The sequence below is a fragment of the Aphelocoma coerulescens genome, chromosome 4 (genome assembly GCF_041296385.1).
Source record: "Aphelocoma coerulescens isolate FSJ_1873_10779 chromosome 4, UR_Acoe_1.0, whole genome shotgun sequence".
In the NCBI taxonomy this organism is placed as follows: Eukaryota; Metazoa; Chordata; class Aves; order Passeriformes; family Corvidae; genus Aphelocoma; species Aphelocoma coerulescens.
Genome location: NC_091017.1, coordinates 31,756,497 through 31,776,079, shown reverse-complemented (window position 1 = coordinate 31,776,079; position 19,583 = coordinate 31,756,497). Strand labels below are relative to the sequence as shown.

General features: G+C 39.0%; 1 protein-coding gene across 1 annotated transcript in view; it reads right to left on the bottom strand.

Annotated features, from left to right (window-relative positions):
• The window catches only part of UBA6 (ubiquitin like modifier activating enzyme 6), a 29,010-nt gene that overhangs the window by 1,815 nt on the left and 7,612 nt on the right, over positions 1–19,583 (bottom strand). The window contains exons 9-33 of the mRNA XM_069013411.1: positions 19,202–19,324; positions 17,265–17,388; positions 15,906–16,009; positions 15,422–15,484; positions 14,893–14,969; positions 14,165–14,231; positions 13,610–13,753; positions 12,849–12,916; positions 12,501–12,579; positions 12,230–12,310; positions 11,790–11,867; positions 10,351–10,532; positions 9,894–9,999; positions 9,076–9,165; positions 8,886–8,966; positions 8,185–8,313; positions 7,314–7,365; positions 7,145–7,208; positions 6,212–6,281; positions 5,507–5,578; positions 4,386–4,503; positions 3,232–3,425; positions 1,974–2,101; positions 1,124–1,211; positions 655–749 (exon numbers count right to left, since the gene is read on the bottom strand). Coding sequence (XP_068869512.1) covers positions 655–749; positions 1,124–1,211; positions 1,974–2,101; positions 3,232–3,425; positions 4,386–4,503; positions 5,507–5,578; positions 6,212–6,281; positions 7,145–7,208; positions 7,314–7,365; positions 8,185–8,313; positions 8,886–8,966; positions 9,076–9,165; positions 9,894–9,999; positions 10,351–10,532; positions 11,790–11,867; positions 12,230–12,310; positions 12,501–12,579; positions 12,849–12,916; positions 13,610–13,753; positions 14,165–14,231; positions 14,893–14,969; positions 15,422–15,484; positions 15,906–16,009; positions 17,265–17,388; positions 19,202–19,324 — 2,477 coding nt within the window. The remainder of the gene's footprint in view (positions 1–654; positions 750–1,123; positions 1,212–1,973; positions 2,102–3,231; positions 3,426–4,385; positions 4,504–5,506; positions 5,579–6,211; positions 6,282–7,144; positions 7,209–7,313; positions 7,366–8,184; positions 8,314–8,885; positions 8,967–9,075; positions 9,166–9,893; positions 10,000–10,350; positions 10,533–11,789; positions 11,868–12,229; positions 12,311–12,500; positions 12,580–12,848; positions 12,917–13,609; positions 13,754–14,164; positions 14,232–14,892; positions 14,970–15,421; positions 15,485–15,905; positions 16,010–17,264; positions 17,389–19,201; positions 19,325–19,583) is intronic.

The following is a 19,583-nucleotide window of genomic DNA, read 5'->3' as shown; positions in this document are numbered from 1 at the left end:
CAGGTGTAAAGCAGAACTAAACCTGGGTGAGATCTGGCTGTTATTTTGTAAAGGCCTTCAGTCAAAACCCAATGTCCTGCCTTCACATCCTGCCAAACTGCCAGTGTGCAATACCTCAACTTCCTGTCTGTAAGCAGCATTGCAAAGCCTTTGTGAATATCATCTTTTAAAAGGGCTAAAGTGGTGTGGAATCTTAACCAAGTACTATAACTGAACAGACTTCCAGAAATCTTAAATTGCAAGCAACACATTAACTCCTTCAGAGCTAAGTTGCTATATATCAGCACTAGTTTTAAGCCAGTTTCAAAAGGTTCTAGTAGTCTTGTTCTGCTTGAACCATGGTGCATTCTTTCCCCCCAAAAAATTACTGTCAGACTTCTTTAGCTTTCTCATTCTGGTATTCAACAGTTAAAGCAGCATTTTGCAAGTCTCCTTTTCTCATCACAGAAGTTAATTCACTTTCTCTTTTTCTCTTCTTTTTTTTTTTTTTACAGAAGAAATTATGTGTTTTCTTTCCAAAGTATGAATGACTAGAAACCACTTTGAGAGAAAACTAAAGTAACTGCTGTCAGACACACGTCCTTTTGATACAACCAATGAGCACAATTTATATGTGCACTTACGTCACTAAATCCATTTTCCAGTTATACTTACGTCAACTTTAGTCTTTTAATATGGCCTGGCATCACAGGAACATAGAGCATTTTGACTCCTTGTACAACCATAGTTGGTTCAATTCCATACTTCTCCTGGAATTCACAAATTAAAACTTATTAAAACACCAGAACATCTGCCCAAAGCAGCAGATACTACTGCTGCTAATACTACAGATAATTATTCCGATCCATAGGATCCACACCAGAAAACCTGCTAATGCATGGACACTGACAGAAGTTTTATTAAGATACATTTGAGGCAACTGAATTAACAAAGAATTTGAAAACAGGCTTGGATGCCTTTTACTTAGAGACATTCCCATTGGCATTAGTTATTACTAAATTTATTCTGGTTTGAACAGTAACTTGATGGAAATAAAAAACAAAACAAAACACAATTCAACAACCCAAACCAAGAAACTCCTTTCCTCTTGTCTTGTATTAACCAAGGACAATAGATAACTTACTCTGACAGCATTTATGAAGTCCAACAGAGTAAAATCCTCTTTCCCATAAATTGTCCACCTGTCCCAGATGGTAAATGATATCCCATTTCTGTTTTAAAAAGTGAAAGGTTGTTACTTTAGAATGTGAACTCAGTCATTTCCTTTAAAAGCATATTGAAGAACTGCCATGTCTTCTTAGTGATGTGCTATTTAATCTTGAGCAAAAATCTCTTCCCTCTCTGCTGCCATTTCTCCAGCCCTCTGACCTTGCTAAGCACAAGACACAGTAAGACCTCCAAGTAAACATGGTATCTGACAATGAAGTTACTGAGTTTTCAGACCAACTGAAAAATAGCTCTTGTATTGAACAATTTATGTTTCCTAAGGACAATGCCACACATCTACCTTCTCTAGATTTTTAAAGCCTCACAAGTAATATCTTCCACTGAAAACAAAACTAAGCCTTTAAATACACTGTTTTTTAAATTAGGGACTGATTAATATGGGCTGCATTTTCCAAACAGGAAATTCTTGGGCAATGCATTACAGGACACCCTTGGCAGTATTACAAGGATCACTTACACCTCTAGTAGTACACAGTAAGCGGACAGCAGAGTCTGATAGCAAGCATGAAGCAATTTAACATCTTCCAAGTTTAAACAACAAAAAAATAACCTTGAATATCTAGAATGCTTAACTGGAATATGGCCATGAGCTGTGGTTCTGTCATAGCTCTGCTATGTGAGCACATAAGGTCTTACTCTGGATATCTGGATTTAGTAACTATTCAAGCTTCACACTTGTTGGAATGGCTCAGCAAGTTCTAGGCATCAATTAGTAGGTTTCCACATACTGCCATTGTCCTTCCTACCTGATTTCTGTTCTTCTTACTTCAGCAGTTTCTGTAAAGACCATTATGGGAATGGCTAGGTTCAGGAAACAGTTCTTGTATGCATCAGCTGTGTAGCCACCCACAACTTTGATGAGTTCCAGTGCAACCTGCAGTAAATTAGAATTTACTTATTAGGTTTTGTGTTGTCAACTCTGGTGTAAAGAGGCCATCAACTACAGAGAAAGTTGTTAACAAGATCAGCCTTTATCCAATCAGCAGAGTAAATAACATAGAAATGCAACCCACTATGCCATAGAAATAAATTCTGTTGCTGCCAAGGGAAATACTTATAACATTCAAAACTGTTCTTAATGTGGTACTCTTCCAAAATTGTTTGGTTCATGAAACCTCCACAAAGCATGGGTTCTGTTGAGATGCTTGAATGCGAACTACTACAGAACAGATCCTTTCCACTCTTGGCAGTGGCATTCTGATAGAAGTTAGTGTTAATGGCAGAAAACAAACCAAAATGCTGAATTCCAACCCATCTTTCTGTGCAGCAAATCAAAAATAAAAGCACCAAAGGCTCACCATGTTAAAGAAACTTCCCTTTTTGACCATTCAGGAGCCACTCCAGCAGCCATACTCACACCACCCAAGATTTTCACTGCTGGGACTGAAACCCCTTCACAGTGGGCAGCTTCTCAATGGGTGCCTTGCTACTCATCCCACTCTCACAGCCAGACAAGATTTCCTTGCTGGCTCAACCCTGGGTTTCCCATAGCAGAGCCTCAGACTTCTGGTTTCTTAAGTAATTTTATCATGGTGTAGCAACAGAATCACAGCTCAAGCTGGTGCCTCAGAGAAGGGGCCCTGAACAAAGGACTACCTGGGCTTTTGTACCCTCACAGTCTGTGTGTTCGACAGTCCAGGGTCTTCCAGCTGAGTCCTTGGCTCCTGCTGTGTCTCTGAGTGTCCGGTCACCTGGCCGGGCCACAGTCCCTGTGCCCTTTGTTGTGCAAAGGGTCAGCATCAGTTCACAACCTCTTGCCTGAGGTTCCCACCCAGAGCTCAGTCTCTGGCTGGCACTGCAACTCCACACTGAGCTACCTGCACTACATGTATTCCTCAACCACATCTAGAACCAAGCATGACCTTTTCTATTAGTATATAAGATACAAATCCGTTTCTTTAAATGAGACTCGGTCAGGGTAGCAGTAATCAATACCGAGACAACAGCAGTTTTAGGCAAGAAACAGTAAGAGAAAGAAATATGCATTTTAAAAATCAATCTCACCAGCCCTGATACTGCAGCAGTAGCTGTTGCAATGGCAGGAATAATCTTTCCAGCAATGCGCTTTGTTTTGAACCGATCTGCTGGTTCGATGTTGTACATCTTGGCTCGCAGGTTTGACGCTGCTGTTATGAAATCTATGTGCCCATTACTATCATCATCTTTCTCAAAGGAGATGGGCTTCATTTGCAAGTCAGCTGTTCATTAAAAAAAAAAAAAAAGAGCAAAAATTATTATTAGAAAACTGAAGATGTCCTAAACATAATTTATAGGAACAAATTAAATCTAGAATCTTAACAAATTAAAAATTTTACATCCTGGAGCTTGGTGCCTTACTCGTTTTCCTCTGCTGAAAGCAGAAATGCCCTTTCAATACCACTTGCTAAATAATGAAATAAACATCAACAGAACACTGTAATTTTACTTTCCTTGCACCATCAAGAATAGATTTTGAACATTCCTGTGGATGTTAGACATATATCCCACCTCACTAAAGCTCCATCCTGTGAGAATTCCCTTTTAAAGCTTAGTCTATCCGCAAAAATTTCACTATGGACTCAGTAGCTTTGGAGTCAGAGTTTTGGATTGACACTCCACAGGATGAGTTAGAGATAAGCTAATCTTTCTCCCGGATTCATGGGCTAAAAAAGCTTGCTTGTAGTTGTTGCCCAATGACCTCTTCATGTGGCCAGGCACAAAACCGGAATCCAAGCATCCTCATTTTAACATCTAGAAGATGCTGAGGAAGACTCTTAACAGTCTTCACAATTTAGGATCATTTCAGATTGAGAGCTCCAAGTAGTGACTTTCCACCTTCTCAAACCTGAATCACCTGCAGTCCATCTGGGACCCAGCCAGCACCCTTCCCCTCCTTAAGGGTTCAATTCCCTGCTGCTGCCTGCTCGCTGACATCAGTGTTGTGATTACACGCAAGCGTAACAGAGAGCCCTAAAACTGCCAGGAATCTCAGAAATACAGAAGCACAGGGTAATGTCAAGGAACAGGATAGGTATGTACATGGCACTTGAGAAAGCTTCAGATATCAGCTCTACTTCTTGCAGAATTCCAGAACTGCTTCATCCAAAGATCTGAACGTCATTAATGGCAATGCAAATGCAGGATATTACAAAACTATGAACCTAGTTTGCACTACTCACTTTCCAGAGCTTCATTGGATAGTATAGACTTCTCCAGTTGGAAAATAGCATTTCTTTCATCCTCACTGCTGACTGGAATATGATCTGGTTTTCTTGCAGTTTCATCAGTCTGTACAACCTGCAAATGTGTGCAGTGCTTGAGTAATAAAATATACGAACTTCATACAGCACAAGTGTCAAGTGTACTAAATTTCCTGTCTTCCCTGCAGATTCTCCTCCCCAGTTCAAGAAAGACATGGATTTACTGGATCATGTCCAGCCAAGAGCTTCCAAGAGCATTAAAGGACTGGAGCATCTCTCATACAAGGAGAAGCTGAGAGAGCTGTGATGGTTCAGAGTGGAGGGTCAGTGCAATCTTATCAATGTATAAATATCTGATGGGGGGGGAAGTACAGTGAGCACAGCCAAACTCTTTTCACTGGTGCCCAGTGACAGCGCAAGGGCACAAATTGAAGCACATTAAATTCCCTAAGAAACACAGAAAAATACTCAAACACACAAACAAAACCACCCCAACCAAACTGTGATTCCAAGTCAAAACACCAGTTTGTCTTCCCAGAGCAAGCATTCATGGGACAAGTATTAACACTACGCAAGAAAATATTTAAAAATTAGGAGTATTTCCTAATTTTAAATTATGGAAAATGCTAGCCACTGCACAATAATGCTTAAGTTGTTTTGAAGTTCAAACACTTCAAAAATAAACACAAAAGTAATGACATTTCTTTAATATTAACTACAAAGAAATAAAATTGATGCCAGTCTTGGACTGCTTTAAAGTTGCTTATGAGTAAAATTTTACTACTTTTATTAAAATAGTACAGACTCATGTAAATGTAAAAAAAACCTTGCAGAATTACAATCACATTCATGCATGGAAAACAATGCTAAAACAAGTAATTTGAAAAGGTAACCCTCCAAACCATTTTCCATTTAGCATATAGTAAATAGATACGACAGCTATACCAAGTTAAAACAGTCCTGTATGCCACACTGTTATTTATTAAAAAACACATGTTAATTTGTGTTTATTTCTCATTAGCATTGATACAAGAAGTAGTTGGAGATGTGGGACACTGCTTGTGGAATATTTTTTTCTTTAAATTAAATATCTCACTTACTTTGTTTGAAGGTCTAAACTCTGGTACCTTCACAGATGAAATAATCCCCAAAATAGTTTCCTCTGACAAGTCCTGTTATGGTTTTGAAGAAAAACAATTTAAATTCGCATCAACTCGAAAGGTCCCCCACAAAAAGACTGTAAATCCAATAGTATTTCAAAGAAGACTAGACCCAAAAAAGTCTCACAGATATTCAGTGACGTTTCAGCCAAACATCATTAAAACACCAAGTGACAATTCAGTTACTACAGCAAACCAGAGCAGTGTGAAGTGTCTAGCACTTGAAAACTGAACAGAAGTGCAAACCTGACTTACAGGAAGAAACAAAAAAACAAAGGATAAGCAGCGCAGAGGCTCTAAGCAGTAAAAAATAAAACCCTCATAGCATAGCTAAGACACTCAATTTTTAAAAATGCCTTAGAGATTTTCTTTCAGTTCAGTAGTTATATTCCACAGGAAATAGGTGCATCAAAATAGTAATTCCCAAGGTCAGTGCTTACTGAAAATATCCAATACACTACTCATTTCTTCTCCAGGTTAGGGATTTAAATAAATAAGTGTAAGCAGCTGCTAAACAACCAGTGCAGAAGGATAGATTACTTTAGAATCACTTTAATCAGTTCTTGAAAAGAACTGGCAGCTGGACATCAGGCCAAAACTGAACACCATGTTAAGTGTTGGGAACGCTGTTAGAGCCTGGATTACCTTTTCTGTGAAAGGAACACAGTACACTGTTGCAAAGAGTTTTGCTGCGCTCACAATGAAACTGTAGTGCCTAGAAGAAAACAGAATTATTTTTGGTTGGTTGTTTTTTCTACTTCAGTCGCCCAAAGGTTTGCAATCATGTTCAAGATCTTGAACACATAAACTGAAAAACAGAATTTCCATCCTTCAGTGCACACAGTACAAAATAGATAGTACGTTTTGAGTGACTCAGAAGCTGCCCCCAAAATCAAGCAGATTTTGATGAGTGAAAAGTTATTTAATGAAAACAGTATTTCCTTAACCTTTGCAGTCAAGCAATTACAAACACTCAAATGATATCAACATGATAAAAAGCTTAATCTCAGAATTACTTTGATATTTGCCATGACCTCAGTTTTCACTCAAACTAAAAATGGTGATCCAGTTTCTCAAAGCAATTGTAGATACACAGCAGATAAAAGCTTTTTAATCCATCAACCACATCAATTCTTAAAATTATCTGTAATTCCCAAGCCATCTAGATCAGAACCAAATTGTGATGAACAAGAAAAGGAGTCCCTCCACTAGGTCATTCTAGGTAGTCAACTTAATTTGGCACATCCTGCATTTCACGATGTGGACAATGAGGGCAGGGAGGTATGACAGCAACAATTCAGTAATTCTGTAGCCATGTAAGACATGAAAGGGGTCGTTCTAAGCCATTTCACGTTAGATGTTGTCAGAACAGCACCCTCCAATCCCATGTCAGTGAAAGTTAAATTATCTGCAGTGAAACTATTTGACAGCTCACCAAATCTGCCACAACATCAGACTGTGCACTAACACCTATCGATTCCAGTCCAACTTCCAGGACTATAAAGCCATTGCCTTGCACTTTCTGCTGTCAGTTTTATAGGATGCTATACAATGCATCTGGGGCAGTACCATACTTACAAAGGATCATTAAATTCAAACTTCACTGGGAAAGGAGGCCTCTTTGGTGACTGCCAAAACAAACCTGGAAGGAAGACAGACTTAAGATGAAATCCTAAGGAACCAGGAACAGCAACACATGACATATGCCATGAATTTACAACAGGCATAAAGGGGCATTTGTACTTACTTCCATCTTTTAATCGTGTATCAAGGGGAAATGAATGAAGGAGCTGAAGAGCCTAGAGGAAAAGCCAGAGAGGCTTTAGTACTTTGTCCTGTAGATTGACAGGACTACACTGAATCGAGCTTTCTTAGCTGAAGTAATTTAAAGAGTTAAGAAAATCATGAGACAACTTTGTCAAGATGGACAGCTTAAAGACAAGTGCTACAAGACAGAGTGCTTGCCCATTTCAGTCACAGAACAAAGATGACAATGTCACCTCACCTGTACAAAGCTAAAGCAAGGCATTTAATCCAAGAAGCAAAGCACTCTCCCCCACCTTATTGTCACTTTAGGATTCTTGCATATGTATTCACAACTAGGAATGCAGTATTTTCTCAGTGTGACAACTACCCCCAGGGATTCTGTATGCACAGGTATGTTTATTAGTCCACAACATCCCAATCCCATCTTTCCTACAAAATTACACACATACTTTAGGCAACACTGTGGACCAGACTGTCAGAATGACTGGCTCTTATTTCAGAAAATCTTTGCGAAAATCAGGGTTACATAGGTGAGTTCAGTAATGGAAGTTTAACGTGGGAAACAAAAACCCACTGCTGAATAAAGGACATCTGATAATCCTGCTGCTTTGGAAAACACCAGAAAAATGCCAAGAAAACGGCATGGAGACTACTGAACAGAGTACTAAGAGTAAGTTAATAAACCAGACCTAGAAGTAGAAGGGGATGCAGCATTTTTAAGTTTCAAATATAGTTCGTTATTTTTGAAGAAATGGAAGTGAGTGCAGACTTGGACACCTTGTTATTAGGGCCACCAAGTTTTCTAAAATCCTCATTAGTCTAGTGCCACATCATTTACAGGTCTTACCTACCTTATGGCTAAAATACTTTTCAAATTTTACTCTTGCTAGTTCTACACATTGAGTCCAACTTCGGGGTCTTCTACTCAGAGTTTTAATAACATGAAAACAGCCTTCCAAACTCTCTCCTGATTTTATTCTCTAGATAAAGAAACATGAAAATGTTAAAACAGACAAGATTCCTTCTAATCTAGTCAAACAGTAAATATGTTTTTAGTAATCCATAGGCAAGAGGAAACAGAGGTTCACTTCATGAAGTATTTTCCTTTATGTGGTCCTCTCCACTGGGGTTTTTCTCCCACTTACTTCCACCAGCCCTTTGGACCACAGGCCATTATAGACTCACAAGAAAAGATAGTAAACAATTTCAATCTAATTTATTACATAGTTAAATTCACTTCAAACTCGTCTCACTTTCATTTTTCCCAGCTAGTTACACATCAGTGTGACACACACTAATCACATACCAGCAGTGTCTCAGTCTTTCTGATATTTCTACATCATGTACAGAGCCCATGAGCTGGAGAAGCTTTTCATTATGAGACACACCAGAAATACTGTTCACATGAGGAACTAATGACTTGGCCAAGTAAGTCTTCAGGTTTTCTGAAACAAGTCAGAAACTAACCCAAATCTCACTGGCCTTAAATAGAAACAAAATCCATAAACCAGTAGTTTAAACACTCTATTCTACCCTGGCAACATTCCCTTACCTGCAAAACTTCTTCTGCCGACGGATAGGTTTGCCAGAACTTGTTAAACAATGAAGGCTTGTGAGAAAATGAACTTTCAAACTGTAAAATAAAAAGAACAAATATGGCATTTTGCAAGAAGTATATCAGATCCCCACCTTCCCAAACACACATGGAGTTATGCTGAATGCCAGAAAGGTTAATCCATTACCTTATCTCTGGCCCATTGTATCGTATGCTCAATGGCAGCTGGGAAAGACTTTAAGGTGCAAAAAGGTATTTCTTCCTCCGGTGGATCCCGCTGTAAATAAGGAGGGTTGCATGTGAATGCAGGCTTATCCAGGTTAACTGCTAATAATAGCACCAAGAACTTGTACACTACATAAGTTAAAAACTCTGCTGTTATAAAATACAAAATGACTTTTTATGCTTAGAAATCTGTTTTATGAACACTAACATTTTCACTTCCTCTTTATGAGGAACAGTCTACACTCAACACTGGAAAGCAAAACTGAACTGTGAAACATAAACAACAGATGAAATTGCCAGCCAGCTTTTCCAAGACGTGCAGCTGGCATTCATGTACACTTTCAACATGAAACATGCCCTGTCACTCAAGGCCAGAAAGACTTCCTGATGGATCCTAGCAAGACAATTAGGATGCTCAAAATACTGTCTCCGTGTCCACATGGCACCATTTCATGGTGTTCTCAACCAGTGAATTTCTCCACAAGAACTTAAACAGAGGGATACTGCAGATAGGGTCTATCAGGAATAGAGCCTGAAGGTTCATTTTTCCCCTTTCCCATTCAAACAGAACTGTTATGTATGCCTGCAAAGCACTGCTCAAATTTTATTTCCTGTGAGCTTTTCTTCAGAAACCAAGGAAGTCATTATTTCCTAATGGTACTGTTCTTCAGCAGCTCAAATAGGCCACTTATTTTAGAAAGACACATAAAAATGATCAAAGAATTAGAGGGCATTATGTGATAAGCTACAGAAGGCGAGCGATGGTCTTGAAATACTTACATGACTATTGTAGGACTCTGTCAGATGGGGCACAATAACTTCTGTGTGTCCTTTTGTTCCCATAGTTCCAGAGTCTATAAGAGGACGCAGGTTTGCTACACAACGACTGACATGGAAAGACACAGACTATCAGAATACAGAGCAATCTACATTCTTGCCTTGCAGACATTACTGGAGTGCAACCAGAATTGTCTCTAGGCACTTTCAGAACAGTGGAAAGCTTATACCAAACTCAGGAGAAGAGATTAAATAAGAACTATTCAAGCTAGATCAGGATACCATAAACCTCAGCCTGTGTGAATTAAGAGCATTAGAAATTATTTTTAAATGTAAATATCTCTACTTTTAAATTTAAATATGTATTTTTATGCTTTAATAATTCCACCTTAAGACTGCCAGAGTATTCTCACCCTCATCAGAAGTTAACAGTTCCCCTTGCTTCCCTTCCACCCCCTACCTATCAATGTATCTCCTGGCTTCAACATTGTCCAAAGCAGTCACAATCACATCTTGCTTGGTGTAGAATTCATCGCTGTAAGTGTTCTCAGTGGCTGGACAAACTTTATTAATATCTGAGTCAATCTTTATGTAAGGATTGATGTTCACAGTTGCTTCTGCTGCAGTGTAGCTCTTAGGTTTCTGAAAGCAGAAATACAGACATCAACAATATGCAGATAAAGAATACATTGGACACAGAAACATCGACTTCATTTACTGATCAGACAAAATTCACTGACAGAAACGTTAGTATGCAAAACATACAATAAACAACATTTTTTAATCATATACCTCCCTCACTGAAAATTATTTCATTATCTAGTTTTCTAGTTTTATTTTCAGTTTTATTTAGTGTTTCAAGACCATGCGGTGGAAGTGCTTAAATGGTTTATCAAGCAACTGAAACTGATGCTGTGTGCTGCCTCTCGTAAGAATTTCTTCAAAAGAAGGGAGCAGTTCATGACTGTCTGAGGATAAACCCATTAGCAACTCTGACTGTCTATGCAGCACAGATATCAAGCACCTGTGAATAATCACATTACTGCAAGGTATTCCACACGAAACCAATTTCAGAAGCTAAACTGAAATAGAGTTCTTGACCTACCCAACACTTCCAACCATTCTACAATTCTCTAGGGATCAGCACTCAAGCCTGTGGCTTCTAAAAGCTTGCAGGGTTCACCTTCCATTTACCTATCCATCCAAAATGCAATCTGTTCCCAGATTTGCTACACATAAACAGGAGGCAGAAAATTCAACTGTTGGGTTTTGGGCAGGGGAAACCTTTTTCCACATTGCTGTCAAGATCTAAGCCATCTTTTTTATTTTGTGCTGTGTTTGCAAGTACAGGGATGTTCTCTCTGCTTCTAAGGAATTAACAGCTTCTGTGTCATGCATTTAGTGAATGTACATGTTGGGCTTTTTCAAAACTATTTACCAGCTTAGTGAAAACAATTAAGTCAGAAGACAGCAGCTTTGGTCAAGTGTCATCAGCAGGAGCACTACTGAGCTCTATTTAGAACACTTCTGCCAGCACTGTCCGTTTTTTGTTTTTATATTTTCCCCAAATTTCAATGGCATAGTAGAGCATTTCTGGCATATTAACCCACGGCAGGCTCTTATGCAATACAGTACTCATCCAATTGTCAAATTCAAGAGATTTCATTAGTCAAAAACACCAGTACGAATTAAGATTAAACAAGGCAATTTTACTCAACTGAGTGATAAGTTTGATGCCATTGCAGTTCTAAGCATTGTTTTAAAAACCCCCTAGGTTTCATTACAGCCTTTAAGTCTTTTCTGGACAGAAGTACAGACACACACAAGTTCAGCTCTCTGTAGGGACACAGGACAGCAGAACACAATAGTCCAGAAACTTCACTGAATAAGAAAGCCTACCTGTATGTGATGAGGTCGAAAAAGAAACTGCCTGTTCAGGTTAGATTTCTCTATCAAGTCTGGATCTGTAATTGTAACCTAAGTCAGAAGGGGCAAAAGCAACAGCTGAAGTTACAATTTAAGTGTAACACTGCGCAATGATTTTGATGAAACCTCTATAGACAGTTGTCAAAACAAAAACACTGATATTGGCATCCACTGTGGCCAAAGCTCTGCTTATACTGACTGACTAAATTTTGTTTTAAAATCAAAATACAGCAAGACTGCTACTAGTGTATTCTTCAAACTAAACACACTTCCATACCAAGGCCACTGTACTCTCTGCGCAGAGATCAACCTGAAATATGACTTAAACTCTTAACATTTTTTAGTAGTCTAATTATTTTATTATTCCCTGTCACATTACTTTTATTGAGAAGTGAGGTTAACAGGTGACTTACCAATCCTTTGTCTTGCCCAGTACCAACACCAAGAAGTGCAAAGTTTTTTAGCATTTCACAGCCTATCGCTCCACAGCCAACCTAAAGAACATTACGTTTGCAGAATCAGAAATATAAGCGCAAACCACAAAGACAAGTCCTACTGCAATTTTGGACCATTTATTCTGCAGTGGCACATATCAGAGCTGCCCTCGTGTATTTTGAGGACAGTGGACATTAGCTGTACCAACAAAGCATTTGCAAACACTGTAACAGTGTCAGTCATACTCACCAAGAAAACATTCAAATCATGGAGCTTCTGGCACAGAGTCTCTCCAATACAAGCCCTCAAGGCATCATATCTATCTCCCCTATGTAGGCACAGAAGACAGAAACAGGAGACTTCAAGTTGCCATTTATCACAGTAGTACCATTGATGCCAAACTGCACTTTGACATGAACTAAGAAAGTCAGACAGTCTGTAACTCCTGTTCATCCCATGCTGAAATAAGACACACATTCTTAACCCCAAACCTGTTCCTCCAGCAAACAGCACTGAATTAATTTTAAAAGACATCTGTGCCTGCTTGAGACTCAGATGTGAACAGTAGATAAGCCAGCAGACTGTAGTTATATTTACCGTGGGAGAAATTCCTCAGAGCCCACCTTCTCTAGAGGTGTTACAATGTCTAACACATCTATATATAGCTGTAAAAAAAAAAAAAATGGAAAAAAGAAAAAACCTGTGAAAAACATTCATGTTATTTTAATTTAAATATATTAAATAAATAAATAAATATTTAAATAAATAACAGAGTCTAGAAATTTAGAAGCACTCAGTTTTTACTGTCAGTGGATATACAGCACCTGGTACCCAACAGTTCACAATTTTAGCAGACAGGAAAAAGCACTTGGACACAAAGGGGAAAAAACATTCACTCAAACAGGTGAGCTGCAAGCTTTTGACTTCTGACAGGCATGTTACACCTCCAGAGGTAACCAGAGGTAAGTGAAAATTGTGAAATTTTTTAATCTAACTTTACTCTGACATTCATCCTGGGAGTCTGAAAGCACTGCTCTTAGGTACAGTAGTTTAAGGTGGCATCTGCACTGTATCACACCTTTGCAGCCACACAGTGACAAGCCAATGCTCTCTTTGTTTGCGTGAAAAAACAATGTGCTGTCTGAACCCAAATACAAAAATTTTAACTAAAACTGGCTGTACTTTTATTGTACACATAAAACCAACCACTATTTTTTCTAAATATAGTCTCTAATCTGTTTTTTTTTTTGTTCCATGTTATAGAAGTTGTTCTGTTTACTCTGATCATACAGCATTTACACACAGCTATCCATTCATAAGATGTCAAAATAACCATCCAAAAACCAAGACAGCCTTACCCACTGCTGCAATGGAGAAAATTTTCCTGTTACTGCTTTCAGGACTTCCTGGCTAGCAACACCACCCACTGCTGCAGCCAGAGGAGGCAGAAATCCCTGAGCAGTCCTAGACAGCCATTTCACCACATCTGCATTCACCTGAGGCTGAAAAGTAAGACCCAGTAACAAGTTTATCCCATCAGTGAACAAGTCAATGCTTGACAGTTTCACAGATTATTATTCTTCAGTAAAAGACAGACAAATTATTTCACTCCAACTAGCAAAAAAGTTTTCAGCCAAGACAGATCCACCATATACCCTGTATTTGTTACATGCATTTGTCTAAAAACTGGATTCACACAGCCACAGGATTCAGCCTTCATGTCAGGTCAACACTCAGTTGAACCCATTCTGAAACCCCATTCTGCTTCCTCACATGGCCTTCAGAAAGCCAGCTGATCCATCTAAAGATGGATTCAAAGACCAGAACAAGGACAAGCAACTAAAGCATGACCTTTAGGCAAGTAAATGAGCACATAAAAAAGTGACTCACTGTGACAATAATTCCTTACTCACTTTGTTTTCCAGTGTTTCACTTATAGACACAGCTATTTTCAGCATTTCCTCAGCATCTTGAAGGCATCTAGACACCAGGGTAGAAACAATAATGATGACTTAAACATTCCAGAGTTCTTCTAGAAACACAGTCAATGGAAGAAAAAAGCAATGGATACAGTAGGAAATTTGGAAACTCACATTATCCTTAACAGTGAGCATTCAAGATGTACTTCTAAATTTTAGGGTTAGGTCAAGAACAGGAGTCTCAGTGGAAAAGCCCATGTGCAAGTATAGTCTTAAGAGTTATACTTTTTAAGTAATTTTGTCTCATTTAACTCACACACGCAATTACACATCAAGAACTACAGCTGAATGAAAAACGCTGAAAATTAAAACCAAATAATTCCGATAATTATTTTTTAAATCCATGAACTACAAGATAATTCAGGATCACAGAAACAACTTTTCCATACCAATCCCACACTGTGAAAAAACTAGAACAGAGAATGTCTTCCTCCGTAAGTATTTGCTGTCTACCTGGGCCCAGAAGGTGTCACTGCTATATTAGGAAAGCCTGGTTACACACCCAGACATACACCAGGTAATATTTTACAACTTTCCATTTCTAAGTGGTCTATCAGGTACCAGACAGGGAAGGTACCATGCTGCACAGCCAGCCAGTAACTACAGGAAAAGGAGAGATGTGTCTGATTCAAGGCTTGGCAAACACAAAACTACTGCTTTACCCAATGTTCGGTCCACGACCAAAGTTCTCCTGGAAGTGGTTCAAGGCAAGCATGGCAACGTGGATCTGCAAAGGTGCCTGTTACGACAACAATTGCTGCTGATCAGTTACAAACTAGAGAGAAATGAAGTAAACAAAATCAACTATTTGAACTCTTCTGTTATCTTTTCATTTGTCTCTTAAGTACAATGCTCAAAAAAAGTTTTAAAATAACATTAAAAAGTGAATTTGAAATACCTTATATTAATGTTTTTTAAAAATGCAATGCCCTTTACACACATTCAGCACCCACTTCAGGTAAATCCAACTGAAGAGTCCCCAAAAGACTTTAGTGTTGAAATGGGAAAATGTGGTAATCTTCTTTTAACTGGACATTATAATGTATTGCATTTTGCCAAACATCCATAACAAAGCCCAGCATTAAGGGCAAAGGGTAGAAATTATATAATTCTAAACATAAAGCTACAGATTACAATCCATGTATTTTTAATATTAGAACACTTATGCCCAAATCCCCACGTGCTAATTACCTCAGGCTTGCTAAAATCTGCAACAAGGCATAATGGATTTGTTATCTGCTTCTCCAGCCGTTCCTGGAAAAATAGAATTCATGACAACAACACACTATTTAAGAACACAACAGCCACTACTGCCTGACAAAACAAAATTCTTCCTGTAGAGATTAAGAAACAAATATTTTTTCTGACTAGCACTGCCATTGCTCTCTTCATTATTCATAGCACAATAGATGCTAAAAATAATTATCTACTGCAAGTTCTGTCTGTCAAAACTGGTCAGAGATGTTTCACTTCCTAGTGGCAAGGCTCATCTTTAAACAGGTGTGATTTTTGGGGCTGTCCTGGGCAGAGTCAGGAGCTGGAATCCATGATCCTTGTGGGTCCCTTCCAACACAGTTCACTCTACAATTCTAGGAAACATGTATGTGCTGAACTCTGCTTCCAGTACTCAGACCATTAATGCCTGAGAACCCAGCTCTGTCAAGCACACACTTACAAAGTAACACAGCTTAGGCGTTTTCACTTGCACAGCTATGCCTCCGTGCAAGTAAGGCTCCATCTCTGATGTATCACCAATGCTGAAGGAATAAGGTGACACCACTGAAAAGAGAAGAGAATCAACAGTGAAAGATTAATTCAAAGTGTCACTGGATGCTACAATTCTGTATACAACAAAGTGGGGGTTTGCCAGTACTTTTTGTGCTGCAATTTTGCAGTGGGCAACCTGTTTTGAAAGCATAAGCACAACTGATCCTCCTAACAGGATTAACCCAGAAACTGGCAGAAGGACAAAGTATTAGTTTCACATGATCTGTTATGAAATGAGCTTTTTTAAGTGGCAGCTGATTTAACAAGAATTCTGATGACCACAGCTCTGTAATAAAAATGAAATCATGCTTAATTTTATTTAGACTGTGCACAGCAGTGTCCAGTATTAACTGCTCAGAGTAGGATTTTAGCCCTGTGATGAGAACTACAGGCAATCAAAAAGGACAGCTGGAGCATTTTGTCACATCTTCCCTCTCATACATGGGAAACATCATTCAGGCAAGGCAAAAAGTCACAAAAATTGTTAATTCATGGAAAACTAATATGAAAGCTAAGCCATGAATAAGAGGAAGGAATTGACCACAGCATCAGTTCTAGCAAAATGCAAAGGGACCAGAGGAAACAGATTCAAGCATATGTTTCAAGAGTACTGTTTTTTGTCTCAGACCACAAAATAGAAAACCCAAAATAAAAACAAACAACCACCACCCGCTTGCTCTCTCTTCTGCTTCAAACAGGCATTCAGATCTGGAAACTGTGAAATTCCCCAGCATCCAAAAGGAACCAAGTAGAATGCCTTGAGTCATGCATGAAGCAGAACAAAACAAGGTAGACATAAATCATGAAAATAATTTCAAAAGCATGCTTAGAAACAGAACGTTGTCAATGCATCCCTGTACACTTAAATTGTCACCCAAAAAAGCTACAAGGCAAACAGTGACACACACCAAGTGGCATCCAAAACCGTAACAGAAGCACAGGCATTATGGGACCCTCCAAAAACCAAACCAGTTTCATCAGCAGACGAATGATGGTCAGCTCAGAGGCTGCCAACTAGATTCCACGTGTTGAGCCAATCAATTCCATTGGCTCCTTAAGCAGCAAGAGGAGTTCAGCAAGACTTTACTGAACGGAAATGGCATCAAGACAACACTAGGAAGACCTTTGCACCAAAAAGCAATTTTTTTGTGCATGCTCGCTGCAGGTCTGCATAACCCAGTGCTCCTCTGGCTACAGTAACTAACACTGCACTGGCTAAATCAGGGCAGAAAAGAAGCACCTTGCACATGAGTCAGCAACAGTTTACCTGTTATTTGGTGTGTGGATCCATTCAAGCACGACATTCCATTAACTTCCCGAAAGGTTAAGAACTGTCCTGTTTCAAGTCTGTGTGGATGATTTTCAAGGCAAGTGACAATACCAGGATTTGACTGAAATAAAAAATGGCAGTCAGCAAGGAGGAAAGTATCTTGTGCAAAGGGGTTACATTTTATTGTAGGCACATAGCTTTTTGTCTACTGAAACTGAAGTCTCTAATACTTTTAACATCTCATTTCTGTCACAGCAAGAGTTACCTATAACAACTTTTTCAGTCCTACTATTTTCAATTTAACAGAGTTTCTACAACACAGACTTACTAATTTTCACTGTTTCCAGTTCTCAGTATGTTAGCAAACTGCATTTGTTAGCTCTCAGCAGTCAAATCCATTGTTATGTTCTTAAATAGTAACAGATTCATTTCCTTTTTCCAAACTAAAAATAGTCTCTATGTGCAAAGAAATTTTCAGAGGCATTAAAAAATAAAGTCATGTGAATGGTCCTTATCACTCCATGCTTCCTTTCTGTCTGATATCCTTAAAAATTACATCCAAACTCATTATTGAAAGTTAGGAAGGCCTACAAAGCTGGACATCAGCATACAGGCAAGACACAGCTTCAGCAGGTCACAGACAAGTTTACACTTACAGGAATCTCAGACAACATCTCATCCTATTATGGGATTTGTGCCAACCTGCTATGCACACAGAGACCTCGCTGCAGTCTGAACACAGCTCATCAAGACCTTGTGCTGCACCTCAGACTGTAACACGGTGGGTTTGCAAGCAAGCCTGGCCTATAAAGTCTCCTGCCATCCCTTCCCGAGTCCCCAGTATTAGAAAGATTTCAGTCAAGTAGCATAAAACTTAATTACAGTGGACCACATTCACTGTGACAATGAACAACAGCAAAGGAGTTGATTGGAGAAAATTCTGCTCCGATTTAGGGCCACAGTGCCACCCTGACCCTGTCTACAGGACAAGAACAGCCACTTGATGGCATTGAGTTTTAATTCTCATCAGTTTTACACTTCAGAGTGGAAGTAAGAAACAACTAAACTCAAGTATCAGATTATGAAACACAGGACATATATACAAATATATATTCATTTCTTGACTTGGCAGGTAATCAGCACAAGCCATGAAACCCAGCTATGTATTCCTCATGTAATCAATGAGAACAATCAAGTCATCCATTCCCTTTTAAAGGCACCAAAGAACAGGCTACCCAAATCATCATATCATAAGCTTTAATCCAGACCAAACCCAACTTGCTGTACAACCCCTCCTAGATCAGTTATTATCATATCTAGACTGGAGATAGGACAAAAGACTTGCTGCTGGATAAGTGAGCTTACTGTCTGTACTTCCAGAACTCAAAAAAGGACCTAAAGTAATTTCCCTTTATAAAACAGTAACACAAGATTAAATGGACATCCTAACACTCTGCACTGGAAGTTCTAGCAATATCCTCTTCTCATTGCCTCTGCTTCAGCTGGTTAAAACAAACCTTTAAACCTCTTTTCAAAATAAGCTCTCAATCCCCTTGATGGTTCCAGTAGCCCGCCTCTAAGTGCTGCAGTTTCTCATAAAAAGGTCTCTTGTCATGCCTATTTTTCACACTTCCTTAGAAGACTTACCCTATTCCCACACCAAAGTTATGCCCATTTCTTTCTACATCTCCTCATTTCTTTCTCTCTCCCCCTCCAATTAAAAAAAATCAGTTTTGTGTGTTACATAGTAAGTAACAACCAGGAGGTATCAGTAAAAACAAAGTAACCAAAGTAACTTTGCATCTCCTATAATGCCAATTTTAAATTGCTTAGCAGGCTGCTAAGTGAAGCACTCTGGCACTCTCCTTTTCAAAGAGCCAATAATGAGTCCTTTTAAAAACAGTAAAAGCAACACAATGACTTTTATCCCTTACTTGTGTTATATTTGAAATGAAGATCTCCTTTGGCTCCTCTCCTGTTGTATCCAGCACTTCAAATTCATCACCAAAGTCACAAAACAAACGTGAACATACTCCATACACATCTGCGCTGATGAACTACAAGAGAAAGCAAAAATCATGAGTATCCCTAGAACAGCACAAGCCAAAGGAATAGTGGCTCACACTGGACCTCGCTGAAGGCCAGCAGGTTTAATTCTACAGTGGAAACCTGTCGTGTACTCAGGCTGCTGACTACATAGCACAGCATTGATGAAAGACCTTGAACCTGTATGAGCATTTCTGAGCCCATACACAACACAGGAGTAACAAACAGCACTACACAGTGAAATACTGCCATTTCTACATGTGGTCTCTT